Source organism: Athene noctua, chromosome 2, assembly GCF_965140245.1.
Source record: "Athene noctua chromosome 2, bAthNoc1.hap1.1, whole genome shotgun sequence".
In the NCBI taxonomy this organism is placed as follows: Eukaryota; Metazoa; Chordata; class Aves; order Strigiformes; family Strigidae; genus Athene; species Athene noctua.
Window position 1 is genome coordinate 52,270,570 of NC_134038.1, and position 22,400 is coordinate 52,292,969.

At 48.0% G+C, this 22,400-nt stretch overlaps 1 protein-coding gene across 1 annotated transcript; it reads right to left on the reverse strand.

Moving 5' to 3' along the window:
* Positions 1-965: 965 nt before the first annotated feature.
* Positions 966-22,262, reverse strand: GATA6 (GATA binding protein 6). Its single transcript, XM_074899094.1, has 7 exons — positions 22,176-22,262; positions 19,848-20,782; positions 16,207-16,373; positions 12,774-12,899; positions 11,249-11,336; positions 11,050-11,156; positions 966-2,599 (listed from the first exon to the last, which is right to left on the reverse strand). Exons 2-7 carry the CDS (start codon positions 20,761-20,763, stop codon positions 2,432-2,434), a joined length of 1,572 nt encoding a protein of 523 aa, XP_074755195.1. The 5' UTR covers positions 20,764-20,782; positions 22,176-22,262; the 3' UTR covers positions 966-2,431.
* Positions 22,263-22,400: the final 138 nt, after the last annotated feature.

A 22,400-nucleotide genomic window follows, 5' to 3' on the forward strand; every position in this document is an offset into this window, starting at 1 on the left:
GAAGGGTGAGGGGTCGTCATTCCTGGCTGGCTGGAGCAGCCCAAACCCCAGGCGAGGCTCGGACTCACCCCATTTTGCTAGAAGACGCTCCCCTCCAAGGGCTGTGCTGCAGCGTTCATCCCACAGTCCTCACAACACCCCCAGTGTAAGGAGGTGGCCTCAACTGTCAGGGTTGGAAAAACAAGGGGCAGATTTTCAGCTGGTGTAAATCAGCATGACTTCACTGGAGGCCAAGTTCACCCCAAATGAAGGTCTGGCTCAGAGAGGCGAAGAGATGCATTTCAGCCACTCCATGGGTTCCTGGGTACGGAGGTTGGGCATCCTAGCTTCCCGGTCCAACAGTCCTGTCAACGTAGCTGGAAATCCTACCCGGTGGTAGGTCTTGCTCTGATCAGCCAAGCAATGCAGAAGACTCATCCTCAGAGCCAGTGAAAGGTTTTCCACTCTGCTCAGTAGCTAAAATTCACCTTCTCTTTGCAGCAGCAGCGCTTTCAGTTTTTGCTGCCCATCACCTTTGGCCACCAGAGGATGCCAGCAGGCATGGGATGGCTCTGCCACCCAGTTGGCCTTATGCAGTTATGTCTGCGGTGGGTGACAGGCAGATATTTGCATACACAGGGAACCTGGGTGAGACCCTTTAGCTATAGTGTGAAGGCCAAGCTAAATCATAACAGTCCTCACAAGGCATGGGATCTGTTCCCCAGACTTTCATCAGAAAAACGTCCTGCCTGTCCATGAGTGGCATGTGTGGGTAGATGGAGGCCCTGGGTTTACACATCATCAGAAAGCATAGTGAGGGGAGCTGCAGAAAAGCCACACGCGATGCAGATTTAGCTAGCCAGAGCAGGCACTTCAGCTGGAGACCCTCGTTGCAGCCATCAGACATGCTGCCTGTATCAGATACCTTTTCATAGCATTTAATGTAGCTTAACAATTGCATTGGAGGCAAAGGAGAAGGCACAGTGTACAGGAAAAAAGTATATATATCCCAAAATGATACCCTTTTATTTGTAAAGCTCTGATGAAACAACTTTCCAAATGACATCCCACTTAAAAAACAATGGAAACCAACCTAACTATGCATCAGTCACACTATACAGATTGCATCCTACATTTTCAAGATGCCTAAATATCTTATGGAGTATTTACATATGTATCAGTTAGGTAGTAAAGTTTCATTGCAGTTTGTTTCTTTCCAGCACATACTTATCAATGTCAAAAAAAAATCTGGGGATGCATTTGCATTTTTGTACAACACTTCCGAGCAAATGGCTAGGGCAATTTTCCTGAGAGAAGGCTTGTTCTTTGAAAATCTTGCTTTGACAACTGGAAATACAGAAAGTGGATGGGGTTTTTGTTGCACTAAAAAGCCTAAGGATGCCTAGTTAAGTTTTTCTTTTAAATTATTTACGTACCATTAAGTTAAAATGTTTACATTCATTCATTCGTATAAAAACTGTTGTTAAATCTTATGCAAATGATTTAACACTGATTGCTGCAACGCAAATTGCACTTCTTTAAAAAAATTATTGTATATATGGAAGAAAAATATCTGATTGCTACCCTGTTTACAAATTTTGACTGACTCTATAAAGTTCAGCCAGAAAATATGAACTTTCATAAACCTCAGTCACAGTGTACTTTAAAAGTTATATCGCAGTCTTGCAAAGTGAGTAAATATTTTAAACAAAACAAAACAAAAAACCAAAAACCAACCAACCCCAAATCTCCTTCACAAGCTGAACCTTGTGACACTTGTACCAAAAGTTGTGATTTCTTCCAGGGGTGTAGCTGAGCTCTTGAAGAGTAGAGCAAGGCACACTGAAGATGGAGGGTGCAGAAGGAGAGGACCGACAGGGCGAAGACATCAAATGTTCAGTGTGAGACATCTGTGCCGACTCAAGCAGTATGCACTTCTGACACTTGTTAAAAAGTATCTCACTATCTCTAGTAATTAAAGCCTTTGGTACTCCCTCCCTGAGTCCCAGTTCTGTCAAATTCTTGGGGAAGAAGGCAATGAGAGAATGAAAACAACTATACAATCAGAAAGGCAGCACTGCTGGGTAAGTCGAGGATGTATTTCTGAAATCTATCAATACATCTAGGTTTATCTCTTTTTTTTTTTTTTTTCCTTTTCCTCTTTTTTTTTTTTTTTTTTTTAAGTTTTCAGAGTGTAAGGTTGCATTAGCTATCCCCCGGTGAGCATTTGTTTTCCCTATATTTTTCTTGCATAGATGAGGAACTGGATGCTTCGGCAGAGCCTCTTTCGGAGGCTGAAAAACACCTCTGCCACCAAGGCACAGAAACAATTTCAGAGGAATGGTCTTTGCCAGCACTCTCGCTGCCACCATGACTGCTCCGCAAAAGAAACCACGCGCAGACGTCTGGGGGCTGCCGTGCAGCGCCGGGATCCAGCTTCCCTCGCACTGGGTCACGCCAGAGCCAGGGCACACCAGGCATCCTGTCTCACGGACGCTGTCACTTCGGCCGTGGAGGTCAGGCTGACTCCTGTGTACAGCCCGTCTTGACCTGAATACTTAAGGTTGCTGCTTTCGGGACTGGTGCTCTCTCCTGGGCCAGACATCACCGACGAGCTCGCCTGGAGAAGGGGGAAGAGCAAAGAGTTATTTCATTGAGTGAGTGAGCTTTGCAGGCACTGGGGTGTGAGTGGGAGCACAGCAGGCTCAGGGCACAGCCACTATCCTGGGATTTCTGTGGAAAGCCAGGATTTGCTGTCTGCTTGCCCCTGTGCCTCAAAATCCTGAAACTGAAAAAAAGTCTCAGGGAGAGCACACTTGTTCAGCCCTGCTGATGGGAGTGATATCCACATTTGGAGATCAGCATGTGGTTATCTTCACAGCAAGATGGAAGAGAAATCGTGTGATGTGCAGGAAAACCTGGAAATTTGACCATGATGAAGGTAACGTGCATGTGTCCCACTGCCTCCTACTGAAGGGACACAGATGCCAATACAAAAATGTGATCCAGGAGTGGTGGCACCTTTAATTTTTCTCCCCAGTGGAAGAAGCCCGATACATTCCAATTCTCCAGCAGGCTGTGGAGCACTGCCTAGAAATCAGCCTCCTTTGTGTCCCTCAGACTTTGAAATGCCTGAAGTCATTCCTCATCCTTCAAAAAGCTAGCCACAACCACTTCATCCCTGTCAGACTGGCCACTAAAGGAGATGCTCTTTTCATCTCAAGTGGAGAAACACTATGCCTTTGAACCAAGAGCCTTTTTCTTCCATGACCTACATGCACAAGACAACACACGGGGGAGCCTTGGTAGACACAAAGATGAACCTCTGAACCACCCTGGAACCAGTCCATTTGTTTTAACAGAGAAATGGAGAGTTACAAAGAAACAATCATTTTTTCCATGAGACTGAGCAGATCTGCTAAAGAGGAAAAATTTGCAGTGCCAGACAGAGAAGGGGCAATGTTTTCACCTGATAAAGGAAATGTTTAAGAGCTGACTTCATACAAAATTAACTCTTGGATATGTCAACTTTAAAACCTTAATTTGCTTGTTAATGGATAGTCTTCGGATGAGATTCCATAAAAAGAGGGGAAAAAAAAAAAAGGACTATCCTAAACTGCGACTGCAGAAGCTTCCTGCCTGCTGTTTAAGTGAAAAGTATACATATTTAATCATTTTACAAGAGTAGAGCTCTTGGCTCTCCTGGAGCTGTGCCAGACTAGCAGTTCTGACATAGGAAAAGCAAGGTTTCATTTATTCAAAGGTAATTTCCAAATGGTGCTGGTGCAAGGTTCTTGTTGCCTTGCTTAACACAGGGAAAACCTCACCTTCCAAAAGAGATACTCATTGCCAGCAGTCACTTTTGTCTGAAATCACTCAGACTCCAGCATTTTCTTTAGCTTTTATTAAAATGGTTGATGGCTGCTCTTCTTCCACCCAGTCACCAACCAGGATCCTGCTCCATCAGTCGCAACCCAGAAATGCAGAGATGGAAGGAACAACTGTTTGCCCTCCCCAAACAACCATAATAGCTCTAAACAGAAGAAGAACTATATTTTATAGCTCTCTGAAATACACAATTGCCAATCAGTGACAACGAATCTCCACATCCTCTTTCCCTGTGACTACACTCAGAGAATTCAGTGAGGGAGGTTTCATGCTAACCTTTGGGTCCTGTTTGGTCTTGCATCAGCCTAGGTTTTCAAAAATATTTTTTTTAATTTCTAATACATCAAATAGACTCCTGCTAGCACAAAAGATACAATTTTTAACAGCCTGCATCTCCCCACAGTGGAAGAAGGGTTTAAATTATACTTGAGTGGTGTTTGCTCAACCTGAGCTAAAAATACTAGGAGCTGCTTTGAAAGGTTCCCGTTTGCCCATATTTGCTGCTGTTGTTCCGGTAGGCAAATATCGCTACCTGTTTTTTCCGTGCTTGGAAAGTGTAATTCACCCTTTTCCTGATTCAGCCCTACAAAGGTGGGGCACAGGGACCTGCAGTTTCCATGTGGGGTTATCAGCTACCCCTCCCTCGGGCACCCCAGAAGGGAGGACACAGAGACACGTCCTGTTTGAAGACTGCCCATCCCTGCCCAACCAAGACCGGATCCTGGCTCCATTGAGCCAGGGCAGGCAGGACTTGGGCAGGACCGCTGGGCCTGGAAACCCCACCCTGGTAATGTCATGACAAATGCAGGCAGCTCAGGCAGCTCCCAAAGTGAGACATGGAAAACAAACTCTAGCTCACAAAAAGGATGTGGCTGAATCACAGCTCTGCTCCTGAGCCTGCCTATGTCTGCTCTTACTTCTCTAGGTTTAAGGGATGAAAAATGACAGAAGTTACAGTTAGTTATTACAGGACATTTGTCAGCTGGAATAAATAAGCTGAACAATGCTGCCGAACATGCTGCTGAAGTCAACAAGCTCTTCTAATTCACAACAGCTGGCTCTATCAATAAAAAGGTAATGGATTTATTTTTATTACTGAAATCTGATAATAGGATAGATAATCAACTGAAGGTCAGCTTCCTGGGGGGAAAAAAAAAAAAAAAAAGAATGAAGCCCTTTGGGAAGAGCTTGCCTCCCAAACAAACAGAGTAAGGTTGTGTTTGTATCTGCAAAGGTTCTTTTTACCCAAACCAGCAGGAGCTGGTCATGGGGCAGCCTGCAGGCAGGTTGTCCAGATCAGAGGTGGCCCTTCTGTAGAGGACCTGCCCACCACACTCACAGGGAGAGACCTCAGCCAGAGCCACAGAGAGACTTAGACACCTACATCATACTGAAACCTGCTATCACCACCCTGGAGCCAAATTCACCCCCACTAAGGCTAGCCAGGTTTGAACCAGGCTGCTCAGAGTGTGCTGGCCAGCACCTGGGGAACAGCACCAGCATCTCTGGCTGAAGGTCTCCGGCTTTCTTCCAGCCACTACTTCCTACACAGTCTGCCCACCACAGAGAGTGGGTAGAGGAGAGGGCCTGCACCCCACACCATCCTTCCCTCACACCTCTGCAGTCGAGAGGCAAAAGCTCTGGGCAAGGACTTGTGCTAAAAGCTTGAGTGGGTGGCAAGAAGCCTTGAACTAGACCTTTGCTCTACCAGATAGACCTTTGCTCTACCCGCTTCGCAGGTTGAAAATGCTCCATGGATTTTGGACATTACACTAAGTCTGTGGTAATCTTCTATGAATTTTGGACATTACATTAAGTCTGTAGTAATCTGAGTCTCAGCCAACACTCTCTTCAGTTAGCCTCGCTTAGTTTCGCTACACTTAAATGATAACCATAGTCAGTTGATACACACTTGCAAAAAACTTCTTTTGCCTATAAAGTGTTGTGGCAAACTGTGGTGAAGTCCTTTATTTTCCAGCCTCAGCCTCCCTGCCATAACTGCCATCCCCACCAATAGCACTTTCTCCCAATACTGTCACTCCCTGATTTCTGAAGAGCAAGTCTCAGCACTGCAAAACCACAATTTTTTTTTCTGATTTAGTGACCCTCTTAGTACGCAAAGTTGTCATTTCTTGTTAGTCAAATTGATCCATTTGTTTATATTGCAAACGTGTAAGTTTACATATTTTCTAATCTCTGCTTTGTATTATAGCAACATAAAACTGTGGTTAATACTTCATTTATTTCCTAAGGGAGGCAACTTCCAGAGTGGCTTGAGAAAGCTGATGACCCCACTGCTGTCGAGGTCTGTGTGAGTAATTTGCTTTATTGCTTTGACAATAAAACAAAACCAAGATGGCTCCGTATGCATATAGAAATTTTGTGTAGAACCAAAAATACTCTTTTTCCTTGTTTTTCCCTACTGAAATGAAAAAGCTGGATTGCTTTGTTCTGTTTAATACAAAATTAAATGCTCTCTTTCAGGTACATGTACATGGAGAAAAGAAAATAAAAGACTGAATGTGTGAAACTAAGTGGGGAGAGGAAAGCAGCATCTTATTTTGTCCAGGAGTGAGGACTAATGCAAAAGAGGTAGGAGATCAAGGGAAGATTTAAATCGGAGTATCAGATCTCCCAGCATAATGCCCTGACTACCAGACTGTTTGGTATTTTAGGTTGCCATGTTCCTCATGCCTCCTGTTGATCTTATTCCACCTGGTTTAGAAAAATATTTACTCATACCAGGACTGAGGCACAGTGTTCCCATTTCCAGGTGAAAGTCCTACCAACCATGCTGCTGAGCCTTTCTCATGGAAACTCTGTCCCGATGGCTACAAAATCATTCTATACCATCTGAAATCTTATCATCGGGTAGTCTGAAGGACCCTCAGCTATTCAACTTTCCAATATCCAGGTGGCTAGAAGATTTCTTGAAGAGTTTGACTCTCTTCAGTTCATCCAGACTCTGGGAGATACTATATGGAGGCTGATTCCCCTATAGCCTGCAAAAATGTTCAGGTTGTCAGGCATTCTGGGGACAGCTGGAAGTGCATTTTCATGTTAGCTCACCACCTGTCAAGGCCATTTCAGTCAGCTATCTCACTTTCCACCCTTCCACTGAAGAGCTGGTTTTGAACCACTTCTCAAGGTAAACCTCCCAGGGAAGTAAGCGCTAGTTTTACCTGCAAGGCAACTGTCCTAAGTTGTTCTATGGTGTGTGATTATCGTCCTGAGAAATCTCCAGACTGGAGGCAAAGGGCACGATAGAGTCTTCTGAAAGAAAAGCTCCACTGGTGCTGCTGAGCCTTTATTGACATCAGCCCTGGCTCAAGGAGCCTCCATGTCCTGCCATAAAAAGCAGATTTTACAGCAGTTTTCATACTGCCTTTTATCCTAATAAGGTAATAAAACCCTTCTGGTAATCACACTAGTTGGAGCCCCTGCATGAAAATGGATGGGTGTACACTACAGTCCGTGCCCTTCGTTTAGCAACTTATTCTGTGTAGCTTTTCTCTGTACAGTTTCAGCAGCATCAAAGGGAGAGCAGGTATAGATGCAGATGAAGGCTGTCTGAAACCCTCAAATCTTCTTTTTATGGGGACGTAAGGCAACTTCATATATCATGCAGCTGGACCTTTTCCATATTAGTAACACAGGACACCCAGTACTTACACTGCTTAGGAAAACAGAAATAGGCCCGAATTCTAGATCCAGATGTGAATTTGGCAAACAGCCCCTTTACAGCGGGACAACAGAGTATCTCTGATGCAAATACTTCTGCATTTTCAGATGTTTGAAATCAACTTTGCACCCACCGCAATTCATTAATCATAACTTTTAGATGTTTAAATTTCAACTAGAACCTAAAATCAGCATTTAAGGTTCTTGCTAATTTGTCTCAAAATTGGTATCATATAAGATTCCCTTCATGAAACAGATAGTCTCAAAGACATTTCCAAGACTAATCACTGCCCTTCTCTTTTTCTGCCGTCCCCCTCGTTATTTTACTCTAAAAGAGATAAAGAAAGGTAGGGCAAAAAGTGAATATTACTGACACAAATGAATTCTGCTGAATTTCATTTCCATTAGGTTTCTACATAACTGGGAACTCTTTTGGCAGCCTCCCACACAGGGCATAATAAATTGCTTTTGTACCAGTAGAGGAATTAATTTTCTCTGTTTCTTTTAGCAACAACATTGCTGTGAATTTCAGAAAACAGTTTCTAAAACGTCATCAGATTTCTCTGCCTAATGTCAATTTGGCATTTTTCCCTTCTTCACAGAATAAAGGCTGGAGAAGTAAAACCAGAGCAAAACAAAAACAAATTGCCATGCCAGCTGTGTAACGTTTGGGGAATGAGCCAGGTTGGCTCTTCCAGCAGGTGCTCGTGTTTCGGCAATGTCACCAGCGCCGCTGGCAGGAATCGACACTATTCTCATTAAAGAAACTAAATGTTACAGAGCCTGCATTCATCCACCTGAGGGTTTTTTCCCCTCCTGACATGGCCTGGAGAAGTCTATCCTCCTTCTGCAAAGCCATTGCCTGTTCTAAGAATAAATGCAAACCTTCAGGCTATCCATGGGTCAACTCAAATGCGGAAAAGAATAAGGAAGGAAAATAGAAGTCAAGTAGGGTATCTTTGCTTCAGCATGTGATCAGATTACAGGCTACCTCGTTCTAAAATGCTGACATCCCTTCACTCCTGCAACTTCAATGGCCCTTATGAGTGCTCAGCCCCTCCCACGGGATTTGGACCCATAAGAAATTATTTCATTTCCTTCACAGCTAATGATCATGTTCCCAAATGATTTTTGGGGCAACAGGAGCCAGTCTCAACAGCCACCACTTTCCCCATTCAGCTTCCAGCCTCCCCTGTCCCCGATCCATTGAATTGCTGATGCTTGGGCAAAGGGAAGGAGCCCAAGGGAAGGATGTGGTCATACCCATGACATGCCCTGTCAACAGTTCCCCTGCAAAATACCATCCTCATTTACGTATATTTGGGGCTGGGGTGCAAGGGTGGGAGATCACCAGCCCCTCATGTGAGGTGGAGCAGAGTCAAGGGGATGCCCATATGTCTGGTCACTGCTGCAACCTCCCCACTTCGGTGCATTTCACAGCGTCTCTCCATCGCTTCCTTTTATTTAAATTTTTCACAAGAGGAGATTTGCAAGTGCTTTGCATATGCAGGGTACGTATGATTGAATCACGGTGGGGGAAAAGGCAGATGTTACTGTGCTGCCTGCTGGATTTCCCTGGCCCTTGCACAGGTATCCTCTCCCAGCCTGATCTACTATGGAAAAATCAGGGAGAACTGAAGTCCTGGCACTGGGGGATGCCTTCCTTTGTGTAACTAAAAGCTGCCTCAGGATCTCCGGGAGTTGGCCTTAGTTGCTAACAACTCTCAAATAGATTTTTGGCTCATGAACCACTCCCTGCCCAGCTCTCCTCTGGTAGCCACACAACTCCACCTGGCAAAATCATATTACAAAGGGTACTATTAACATTATAACATGAAGAATATTAAGAAACAGGTCTGATATACTGTCCTAGGGAGAAAGGCTACAGAAAGGAAGACAGGCTTTAGCCAACCAAGAAAGCAAGGGCATAGGGGAAACGGGATCTCATCTGTATGGCCTCTCCCTGCCCAAGCAGCACACAGCTGCATTGCCTCCAGCCTATGCCACTGCCTCAGCTGCAGCTAGGATTGTGCTTCTAATTCTGTCCATTGTATAAATCTCACGACATTCCTCAGGTAGGTAGTCCCATTTAGGGAAATCTAAGGAAGATTTAAGGAAAATCTGGCTGCAGTTTTTCCTTTGCAAATTTTAGGGGAGAGCCTAAAACTGTGCCTAGTAGTTCACTGGGGGAAGCCTGAAACCCAGTAACAGTTTGCTTTTGGTTAACGTTCCTCTTTTTTTTATGTGATCTGTTTATTTTATTGGACTGACAGGGTTTTCTTATGTCAAAGACAAGCCCTTTTAGTAATATCCTTGTCTGGCAGCATCCAAACCCAAAACCCAGTGCCTCTGAAACTGGGTGGCCCTGTCAGTCCACGAACAATCGCATTTGCTAAAAATGTTTTTTTTTCCTCCCCTTGTACAATGAAACTTTGTACGTCAGGAATTAAACTATTGAAAGGAATTTGGATGTGGGAACACCGAGACATATTGAAAAATAGTTATTATAAACAATGTCTTCTTTTTATTAATAAAGGAGTAGAGAAAGCCCCATTAGGAAAGCTTTTCAAAGAAATGATGTGGCAGATTAAAGGATACAGAAGGCCTGAGGAGTAAGTGTGGATACAGATATGTGTAGCCAAGAGGTTAGAAATTAATCTACATTAAGCTTCACAACTTTAGTGGTAGTATTTGTTATTACACATGCTAACTGAGTGAAGAGAGGAAGTTTGAGATGGTTTGAGTACATGATGTAAAATAAGGATCAAAACTAAAGCAGGGGATGATCAGCGCTCCTCTGGTGCTCCTCTGGAGCTCGGTGCTGCCAGATGCTGAGCATCTGGCCCCTGTAGAGCCCCGTGCGAGAAGAGGGCAGATCCCCTACACACTGCAATCAGTGGGGCACCCCAGGCTGGTTTCAGCTGGGTCTGAATCAGGGTTTAAAAGTGCACATCTTAGTTTAAAACAAAAGCCTTTATATTTGCCTTCATACAGCAGGATAACACTTCGCTGGGATTTACCAGTCGTTTGGGATAATGCGTAAAAATGCATATGGATGTTAAACAGCTTTTGAAAAACGTGAGAGCAGAAGTGCCTTGAATTATAAATTCTTATCAGATAATTTCAGAAAAAAAGGGGTACATGCACAATTGTTTCTTGAAAGGATCAATCAGGCATGATTCATTGTCTTTGCTCCAGAAGACAACCTTTGCAATGGAAGAACCTGAACATTTCAAACCAAAATGTCTGGGGTTAAGCTATGGTTAACTTAATCATAAAAATTATATAGATCTTAATTAGAAGGTTTGTAAAGTACTTCAGCTTGTCATTCTGTTTACAGCTATTATATATGTAATATCCTCCGAAAATCTTGTTCCAGTATCAGCTAACAAAACTGGAAAGTTTGTTTAGATTATTGTTCTGCTAGATAAGATAAAAGCTGTGATAACATTGCACAGTGATCAGTCTGCTTACAGATACGGACAGCGGCTTACGGCTTACCCCGGAGGCTGCAGGCTGTGTGCTGGGAGAAGCAGTTTTGCTACAGTCATCTGAGTTAGTAGAAGACGTGGACGTTGGAGTCATAGGAACCGCACTAGTACTGTTACCTGAAAGATCAAGAACTGTTATTAAAACCAAATATTTTCCAGCCAGGGGAAAAAACTCTTCCAGCTCAACTTTCTTATCTTTTTGTATTTACCAGAGCATGCCTTTGACTTATTTATGTTCTTAGGTTTTCGCTTCCTGGTCTGAATTCCTTCTTTTTTCATAGCAAGAGGTCGGGGAACCTGAAAAAATTAAATTTCCACACCAATCAGAGTTGTATGTGTGCTCTAATATCAAAAATCAAAATACAATACAAGATCAAATGGTGATGTTGAAAATGCCTCTACAGTGAGTCAATTTTTCCTGTGTCACAGTATTGATTCTGAAAAACCTTTGCATTTTATCTGGGCAAAGCAGTGGGTTGTTTCAAGGGGAGTTTTAGCTGAATAAAGAAAGCAGGGGAAGTTTTTTCTTGATGTAAACAGAACAGTTTTTCCAACACCTCAGTCAATCCACAGGTAAACAGCACACATCTAGGGAAAAACAGCCACGTTTGGCCACATGTCACATGAAATTAAATTGGATGGGGTATATCCCAATAAGGAATCCCTGATTCCTTATTCCAGTCAGTTAGAAATTATCTCCAGTGGCTGATTCTGGAAAGCAAGAATGCATATGAGGGGAAAAAAACCTCCTCTTTCTGTGGACCAGCTACACAAACCAGATCATTGCCGGTAAGTGTCTCAGGACAGAAGCTTTCGACCATAATCAACTTACTTAGTATTTGTTCTTATAAGCAGTTCTGCCTGTGATACAGCTTCATAGTATCCAAATTTATATTTAGTGGCAAAATGTTCTCAAAAATAAGCTTTGTGTTCTGTGTCATCACAATGATAGTCATTATACAGAAAACATTGGCTTAAAATATATTTTAACTGAATGATAACATAAGTTTGGGGAAAGACAATTCAGGCATATGCTTACTATCATTATGATGTTTAAACCTGCAATATAATTTCTTTTTTTCTTGAGGACTAGACCAAGTTCCAATCACTCCTAATGCCCTCACTCTTCAAACACTTGTGCTTGACTGTAACTTAAGCCACAGGACTATAAAAGGCTCCAAGTCTCACCCAAAACATACCCCATGACATTCAGGATAGAGCTATTTTATTCCTCCATTATTGCCTAGCAAAGGCTGAAATGACATTTAAAGTTTTTCTGATACAGCTATGTCTGTCCATGAAAAAGTGTCTTATTAAAGGTCTGGGGGGGGGGTGGGTGTCCCCACTGAAGAGCTGGTTTAAATACCAGTGGCAAAAAGACCTGTACTGTACTACTCTCCCAGAGGTGTTTTATTTGTACAAATCTGTCAGAAGAGCTAAAACACCGAACACATAACTTGTCAAAAGCACAAAAGCATACCTTGCTAAAATGGGATAGCCATTTTCTAATGGCATGCATTTTTCAGTCATTTATCCATTTTGTTTACCATTTTTTAACTCCGCCATCCAAACCATGAGCCGAGACCATTAGCATCAACAGAAAGTTGCCCTAAATTGAGAAAGCCTAATGCCACCCCCTGAAGCCACTGGGCGCCCACCATCAGAAGGACCACCCCTTCCCCAAAGGAACATCAGGGCCAGCAGGGAATCTCCCTCGGCAAAGCAGCTGCTTACCCCATGGAGCTTCATGTAAAGACCGCAGGCATTGCAGACAGGCTCACCCTCCGCGTTCCTGCGCCACAGGGTGGTGGTCGTGGTGTGGCAGTTGGCACAGGACAAGCCCAGCCGTCGCGACGAGGGCTAGAGGCAAGCGTAGGCAAACACAGGCGTAAACAAGCCCGCAGAAGCAAATGATTTATGTCTTTACAGTTTATAAAAAGTACTTTAACATGCAGCAGGGATGGTAGGAGGGTTTTTTAATAGCATCTATCTGTGACATCCCAGAATTAAAACAAGATTGTCCTCATTTCAGAGACTGGAAAGCTGATGTGAAGAGACACTATGAGTTTGCAACTCTGGGCAGCCGTGGCAGAGGCAAAATTCACATTTGGGAGCTGCTGGCCTGGATACCTCTGTTCAGACCACCAGGCACTGGCTGTCCTCCAGCAGGACAGCTAGGAAACATCTCCACTACAGCTCCATCCAGCTGAAGAGAAAGCACACCACTCCTGTGCCACCTCTCCAGCCAGTTCAATGCCCTCTCCCCTGTATGGTGGGCAAAGACGCATCTCTGAACCTGCCACAGATACTCCCGACCCATTGGAAAAATTAGCTGCTTTAATCACCTGCCCTTGGTGGCACCACAGCTAGGGAAAACTTTCACAGGCATCCCAGGGGTAACACGTACACCAAATGGCATCTTTGTAAAATAATCCTTTTATCATCACACATTTTATCCTTGCATGAAAAACAACGTGCCTCGGGAGCATGTTTTACAGAGCAGAGCTTCCCCTCGGCCAGCAGAAAAGCTGGTGGGTGACAACAAGGTCCCCACTGCAAACAAGCCATTTATGACACTCTTCCGTGGAGTTTGGAGCCAAGATGAAGCAACCTTGTATCAGAAATAACCATATAACCCGAAGCTTTATGGCTGCAGGCTGTATATCATAAGTGAAGGCAGTCCTCATAAACATGTGAAATGAAGGTGAATGGGTTATAAAAGTCCCTGTAACAAGTGGTCTCTTTTACGTTCATCACAAGCAAAGAATTCCAGCTACATCATAAATCTAGTCTTTTTCAAAGTATCGCATTGTCAAAAAAAATATAAAAAAATCTGTGCCTAGCTCTGTGTCTGGCAGCTGAACAAGTTTACATGCAGAAGTCAGTTTTAGAGGATTGCATTAATCTTATTCTGACTATAAAGCACCCATAACTGAAATTACTAACTTAAGGGTACAATGCCCTTCCTCTTGAATCATTTACTGCTGGGCTGTTAGAAGTAACTCGGACACCTTTGATACCACAGAGCTGCCTGCCACTTGGGAAACCGATAAAAGTGTTTTGAGAATGAAGAATATTCCAGAATAATAACCAAGTTTCTTGAATTTTATCTGTTCAAGTTTCTTAGCAGTAAACCGTCATCTTACACTACAGCTCAGAAAGAACTCCAGATTAAATACAAATTTTGTAGCTTTGAATCAGTAACCCATTATTAATTGCATAGCAAAAAAAAAAAAAAAACAGCCAAGTGTAATATAGGCTGAAGTACACATGTATACTTTTGATTCTTAAAAATCCAGGTCTCATGAAAACAGAATTTGTGACCACATTATTAAATACGTATGCACACAGCGTCCAAACTGTGCTCCTCGATTCAATACAAGTTTTACATGGATCGGGTAAAAAAAAAGCTGGTCTTAACACATATGCTTTGGTTTTTTTCTTTGCAAGTGAAATGCTGTCAGACATTTCACTCTGTTAAACCTTTCTTTCTTTTGTATGCAGTCTGGTATAAATCTCCATATATTTTATTTCAATAGTTTTTGCTCATTCCTGTATCTAAACAAACGTGGGGTTTTGGCACGTTTTGAAGCTAAAATTACTATTCTGCTGCAGGAATTTTATCAGAAACTTTGAGGCAATCTAAACATGTTTAGCATTTTCAAAACATTTTCCCTTCTCACCTACATATTTCCAACTGTATGAACACACAGTCATGGCTGATTTATAGTTATGGCCAGGGTACTCGGTAGGGATTGTTATGCAGAGCTATTTCAGAGTTATTTCGCCGAGGTGTCAGGCTGAGATCGGGCTGCAGTTTGACTCTGTTTTAGTCTCCTCACCCCCACCCCTCCTTCAAAAAAATAAGACAAGAAACACGAAAATTCCAGAGCCAGGTATGAGATACTTGAAATCTGCATTGGGCCAGGGTGCCATGGCCAGATGAGCTCTGACACTTCAGACAAGCGTCAGATCTGGCCAGTCTGCTGCGTTTGTCCCCAGTAATGAGATAACACCTCGTGTCATGAAATTCAGTGGACAACCAGATAGAAAAAATGGGCACCCAGCAGTAATTAACCTCTGTCTTACACTTAAATTAACTCTCTTTTTTTAAAGACGGTTTTTAAGAAGAGGTGGGGGTGGTTCATAAGAACTTACTGTCTGTTCTGATCATCGCGCTTTTGTTTTTTGGTTGTTTCCCCTGCTCCCGTAAGGACATTAAATTCAAGCGGTTGTGAAATAAAAGAATGGGACGTGTTTTAACACTAGGAAAACAGGCATGGAGCAAAACAGCTGGCGTGATTGAAAGGCGCTTGAAAGGCTGATGGTTTGATACACTGTCTCCATACACAAGGGTCCAAACATCAGCTTGGATTATACCGGTGTGATTTATTGTGGCTCGGTCGGTAACAGCCATTACTGAAGAGTGTATTCTTTCTCTCTGCTGACCTCCACCCACATTTGCTAAACATAACACGCAATCCCCGTTTGTTAATTTTCTCCTTGCCTATTCAGTGCCAGCCTGAGTTATAAACAGGGGTTCTGGTTTGTACTATTTATTTCCCCCCCTAGTTTTAGGAGTATATTTTTAGAAAAATTGCTGTTCATTTCTTAAGAGCAAAACAAAACAAAGGCTATTATCATTGTTTAAACAATTGGCTTTCTTTGAATTATATACAAAAGTTGCTTACATTCCCAAGGATCGAGCTCTCAGCAAAGAAAGCAGGTCTGGAGAAATTCCTAGTTCTCTGAACGAACACTTTCCAACCTTGATTTTTTTTTGTTTTCTGTTGGAAATGTCCAACAGCAGCAGCACAAATTTCTTTCAAGCCACCGATGCCCCCTCACCAACGAGGTCCTAAAAGTAAGCCCGTCTGTGCCTGGTGAGCAGCTCACAGGGAGCAGAAGGCGATTTTGCCAGCGTAGGTCTCAGAGGTGGGCCTGAAGCTGTACCCAGAGAGCTGCCAGCCCTGTCGCCCCCTCACCATGGCCTACAGACCTGATCAGGAGCCCCCACTTCGGGTTTGCAGCTGGAGGAACAACTGTGCTACCACGCTCTGGTCACGCTCTCTCATCCTTGCTCCCGCTTTCCCCCCCGGCCAGCGTTGACTGCGGGTCTCTCGGGGCGCAGCTTCTCTCACCCCCTCCTCCCTCCATCCCCACTCACCACTCTCTTCTGGGGCTTGATGAGGGGCCGGCTGAGGCCGTTCATTTTGGTGTAGAGCCCGCAGGCGTTGCACAGGTAGTTGCCGGTGCCGTCCCTCCTCCACAGCGGGGTCTGGATGGAGCCGCAGTTGACGCACTCCCGGCTCTCGGACAGGTCCTCCAGCAGCTCTGGGGGGGCAGGAGCAGAGGGGAGAGGCGGTGGGGCACGGCCGCCGGTGGGCGCGGAGCCCCGCGGAGCGCTGCCCCGGCCCCGCCGCGCCGAGAGACCGGCCCCGGGCGAGCAAGCGACCGGCGCTCTTCAGTCCTTGGAAAAGCAATTCCTCGGCGGTGATCGCGGCCGTGCAGTCGTTTTTTACAAAATCCTATTTCTTTTTCTTTTAAAAAAATTTTTTTTAATGCACCAAACTCGTTGCCGGCCCCGGAGCAACTTTTGCTTTACAAAGCGGAGCGGAGCCGGTGCGGCATGGGACGGGCTGGGGGGAGCGGCCAGACGGAGCGGCGACCCCCGGCAGCACTGCACTCACGTCGGGATTCGGCCCTTCGGAAATCGGGCTGGAACCCTACACCTCGGCGCCCATCGAGGGGAGAGGGGGGGCACTTGGCTTTGGAAGGGGGATAGGGGGTGTTAGGAGCCCTTTTCCAAAGCCGCCCTGGGAGCCGGACCCTGGGAGCGAAAGTATGGCCCCGAGTCGACGTTAGGCAAGGAGTTTTTACCCCAGGCTCTCATTTTAAATGCCTCGCAACTAGTAGAAATTTCAGATTTAGGGACAGCGTTTGGGACGCCGGTGTGCCAAGGCAGCGATGGTGAGCCACCACTTCGCTTCGGCTATTTGGTCAAAATCGAGCAGTCTGGTAGGAAACAGAGGAAATGGAAAAATACGCGGTATTCTGCCTCCTGCTCTCATAGCTACTGAAAATTGGGGAGGGGGGGTAAGGGTTTAAATGCACGGCAGAAAGTATAGAGAATCCACCTATAAAATCAAATGCCTTCACCCCTGCAAGTACTTATATTCTTTTTCTGACTCAGCTCTCCACGTTTCGGGGAGAAAAAAAATAAATACGGATTTCACATATACCGTGCCACGTTGTGCAGAAATAATAAAAGGAGGTGTTTGGATTTCTGCAGCAGCTTTTGAGTGGAGGCTGGGAAAGGCTGTCTCAGACTCAGAGCTTCGCCAGTGATTTTTCTGGTCTTTCCATTCCCCTCCGCTACCTGCGTTAATTCATCACGGGGTTATTCTTTTACCTTTCGCTTAGCACCTTGGCTCTGTAAAACGAAAGAGCTTGTAACGTTAGGCAGCTTTGGGGAGAGGGCTGCGACGACACGGCGAGCACTGAGGTGAGAAGGAAGCGGCCTCTTGGTCCGCACCCACCGAAATACATTTCTTTCCTCCCTTCGTTTGCAAATTATTAGGAGCTGAACAGGCACACGGCAGAGTCCAGAGAGCACAGTTCAACTTACGTTGTCAGCTTGTAGCTCTTAGCACACCGCTAAGATTTATTAATCTTTGCACTAAAAGCGCCACTGAAGACTGTAATCAGGAAAATGCTTAAGGCTTCAAGGACGCTGGAAGTTAAACTGTTATTTGTCTCAGCTATTTACTTTATAACATTACCTTCGTGCCTGCGGAAAGAAATTCTGCCATCACAATATTTCTCGGGCATTTAAAAATATTTTCCCCCTTAGTGCGCGAGAAATATATTTATCTCCAAGGCAAGCAAAACCAAGTTTTAATTTTAGGTATTGTTTTAGTAACTCTACGATTAACGTTAAGAAAGCTGGATCAAACCGTCTAATGTTTTGTTATAAAACTACCTCGCGGCAACAGTTTGCAGGTCCTGACCGCTGACACGATTATTTGAAACGGGAACACGCGTGGCTTCGCCTTTGCTGCCGCCTTTTGCCTTGCAGGAGCCGAAAACTCGAGTAGCCCGGGAGCTCCGGGCGGCTGTTTTGCCCCACATTACAACGCGAGGCGGCTCCTCCGGCACACACACACCCCCCCCATCCCCGAAAGAATAACCCCTGCCCCGCCGCTTCCCAGCACGGGGGGCCGGAGGCACGGTCCAGGGAAAGGCGAGGAAGGCGGGACAGCGCCGCGGCTGCCCGCGCTGCCTGAGCCCTCCCAGTCGGGCCGAGGCTCAGCGGCCCCGCGGGGAGGGAGCAGGAGCGGCCCCAGGGGCACAAGGGTGGGCGAGAAACCCCCGGGAGCAAGGGAATCTGCCGTCTCCCTCCTCGGCTGGCTTGGCTGTCCTGCCCCAGCCTTCTCCGGCGCCCTACTCCTTCTCTCCTCGACCCCTTCTCCCCCAGCCCTCTCCTCTCCCTTAAGCGAGATTCTCCAACTCCACTCTTCTCCCGAAAAAAAAATAATTTAAAAATAAACAAACGAAACGAACCCAGGATTTTCTTCCTCCATCCCCTAGTTTTACACGGTAACTTTTGGAAATTGAGTTAAAAAACTAAACTTCCATGTCTCCCTGAGACGCGGCTTCTTGGCTTTGCTCTGCTCTTCTCCTCCTGCCACTACAACTGAGTCTTCTTCCCTCTGTCATGTTAGTAAACACCAAGTGGGAGGCTTAAAATGCTTAAATCTACCGGGAAACGGGAGGAGCATCGTGTGCACCCCTACAGAAAGGTGAAAAGCCATCGCGTAATTTTCTGCAACACTGCACTGAAGGAGAAAAACACGGTGTACATATAAAACATACCTGCCTTGTGGGTACTTTATGATTAAAGCAAATGCTGATCAAATGTGTGTGCGCGCGTGTGTATACATACATATATATATTAAAATACATGTAAATATACATAAATATATATGTATAAACGAATGTATATAAATATACATATACACGCACACCTACCCCCAGACACACACCTCTCTCTACACCTGTATTTATATATACATACATGTATTCTAAAACTGAAGACACTGCAGGAATCATTAATCTTTCTACCTCTGACTAAACTATCGCAGCTCAGTCTCCACTTCTACACTTAATTGAACGACACCGAGAATTTCCTAAACTAAAAAACAAGGCTGGGACACCTCGGAAGCGAAAGTAAAATCCCATCAGGAGGTGCCGCATTTTAAGAGCAGTTTATAAACAGGATTTCTCGTTCATACCCGCGGGTTTTGCTTTGCTGCTTTTCTCTTTTAACGAAGCAGCGGAACGGTTTGGAGTTGAAATAATCCAACGTGGGTTAAGCGAGCCACTGTGATTTTTCCCTACGCTAGAAGAAAGGTTAATTCGCAGTGAAGTTGTCACCATTTCGAGTCTAGGGAATCAGGAACGTACGGAGCTGGGAAACTGAAAAGCGAGACTTGCAGCGGGCCGCCCGTTTTGGGAACGGCCGGTTTGCAACCCCGATTGCCATACTCCGAACCACGCCGCTTTTTGGGGGCGCGCTGTTCCCCTCCCCGCAATCCAACGCAAACGGCGAGAGCCACCTCCACTCCAGGAAAGCCGCGGGCCCGGGCCCGTCGTCCCGCCACCGGCACCGGAGCCGCCCCCCCGCGCCCCCCGGCACCCCCGCCAGCAGGCATCCCCGGCATGAGGCGGCCGCCCTCCCCTCCCTGCCTGCCCGCCCCTCCCTGCCTGACACCCCCCCCCCCCCCGCGCCCCGGCGGCGGGTCCTACCTGCGCTGGGTGCCCGGACGGGGATGGGGGCGGCCCGGCCCTGGAGGCAGTGCAGCATGGAGTTCTCGAAGGGCGCCGTGGGCCAGGCGGGGGTGAGCTGCGGCCCCACGTAGGACGTGTAGGGCCCCGGGTAGGAGCCGTTGAGCGGCCGGGCCAGCGGGCTGTACTGGTCCCTGGCGCCCAGGCTGTTGCTGTAGGCGCCGGGCTCCCGGGAGGTCCCGTTGGCCACCGGCGGGCTGGGTGAGTAGGGGAAGCGGCCCGAGGGGTGGGAGCCGCCGGCGGTGCTGTACGAGGGGCTCTCCGCGGCCGGCTGGGACCAGACGGCGTGACCGCCACCCGGGTGGCTGGGCTGGGCCGCCCCGCTGCCCTGCAGGTACGGCAGCGTGGGCAGCATGGAGCCCACGCGGGTCGTGGGCACGTAGACGGGCGAGCTAGGCGTGGAGTGCATGAAGCCTCCCGGAGATCCGTCGTAAGGCGTGGGGCCCTGGGCGGCCGAGATGGCCAGGGTCTGGTACATCTCCTCGGGCTGCTCGGCGCCGAGGGCGCTCAGCTTGGGGCCGCGGCTGGACCAGATCAGCTTGTTGGTTTGGTCTAGATCCGCGAAGAGCAGGATGTCCTCCCAGCTGGAGGGGTGGGGGGCTCCGAAGTGCACGTAGGGGGCGAGCAGCGACCTGCCCTCGGCGGCGGGGGGCGGCGGCGGGGCCGGCCGGTGACTGCCGTCGGGCTCCGGCAGAGGAGTCTTGGAGGAGCCGCGCTCGCCCTGGGAGCCGCCGCAGGAGGAGGAGGAGGAGGAGGAGGAGGAGGAGGGCGAAGGAGGAGACGGGCGCGGCTCCCTGGTCGCGAAGGGGCAGGAGGAACGGCCGGCGTCCGCAGCGCACCGCTTCACCGCGCACCAGCCGCCTTCAGCCACGGCCATCCAGGTCCCCTTCTAGCCGCTGGGTGTGGATGGGGAAGGGGGAGGAGGAGGAGGAGTGGAAGGGGGGGTCCACAGGGCAGGGCGGGGAGGAAGGACACAAAAGAGCGGGGGGGGCGGGGAGGGGGGGGGAGAGAGAGAGAAATAATAATAACAAAGTTAGCAAACAGGACAGCCCGTCTCCCTCCCTTAATGAGATTCATCAGGGCTTATCTGGACTCTCTGAACGCTTAATCAGTCATGTCGCCTCGGCGGAGGGGATCAGGCGGCCCAGGTCAACACGGGCCGGGAGCCGCCGGCCGCGCAGCGCGGTCCCCGCGGAACGCGGTCCCTCGGGGGCAGGGCTGAGGGCTCCGGCCCCGCTCCCCGCGCCGCCGGCGGGCTGCGCCCCTTTCCCCCCGCACCCTGCGCTGCGGGACCGAGCACGATGAGGGAGGGGGGAAGGGGGGAGGAGAGGGGGGCGAAGGGGCAAGAGGGGCATTTTTCCCGGTCTGTGTTAAAGCCCCTTCCCTGGCTGCTGTCGTTGTTGTTATTATGATTATTTCAATGAATGAGTCATTTGACTCGGTTCCACCGAGAAAACAATTAGTAAGGCGATCCCTTTAAGGTTACTTCTCCGGAGAGAGATGTTAGCTTTTCCGTGCATCGCCTCGCTTGTTTGCTTATTTCCAGCCCAAGGTCACGGAAAGGAGGAGGAGGAGGAGTAGGAGGAGGGAAAGACACCCGGGAGCCGGGAGATGCGAACGGGCCGGGCCCCGACGTGTGAGCGGCGGCACCGGGACACGGGGCAGGGGCCGGGCCGGGGGGGCTGTGCCAGTGGCGGGGGCCGGTGCCAGCCGGCGTCCCTGGCCGGGGGGGCCTGCCCGGAGCCCCAGCACACCTCTGCGGAGTGGCACCCATCCCGCAGCCAGCCGGGGCTCCCGCCGAGACCGGCCGCATTCCGGAGCCGCCAACATAAGAGAGGCCGGCCGGACAGACGGACACGGAGGCCCCGGCGCCCAGCCTCTGGGAGAAGGAGCAGAAAGCGAAAGGGGACGCAGAGAAGTGACAGCAAGGGAAGCGGGCGGCGAGGCTCCCCGCTCTCAGCCCACCTCGGGGCTCTGCAGATAACCGCAGGCACATAAATACAGGACACACACACAGCCCCCCCCTCGCAGATAGGCACCAAATACGTCTCTCTCTCCTGCGAGATAACTGGGAGATAAGGCTCCGGCAGATAAGGGCTCCAGGCACCGGCATCGGATGTTTGCCCACAAAGTCTCCCTCGGGCTCCCCCAGGCAGGCGCAGCCGCTCTCCTCCCGGCGCGGCCGAGGGCAGAGAGGCAGGAGCAGAAAAGCGGGGAGGAAAAAGGGAAACCGCGGCGGTTGGGTGGGGGGAGGGGGAGGAAGAAGGAAGGAGAAGCGAGGGGCCAAACCTGCTGCCGGTGCCCCGCATGGGGCCGGGGCGCGGGGCCGCGGCGGGCGGTAAATCCAGTGCGGCGGGGGCGAGCGGCGGCGGCGAGTCCGGCGGCTGCTGCCGGCAGCTCATGTATAAAAAGGAGAGAGGAGGCGCCTCTCGCAGCCCTGCCGGAAAACTGCAGGCAGCCGGCCCTGATTGGGCTCGGCGAGCCCTAAACAAACACGGAGCTCCCCGCAGGGGT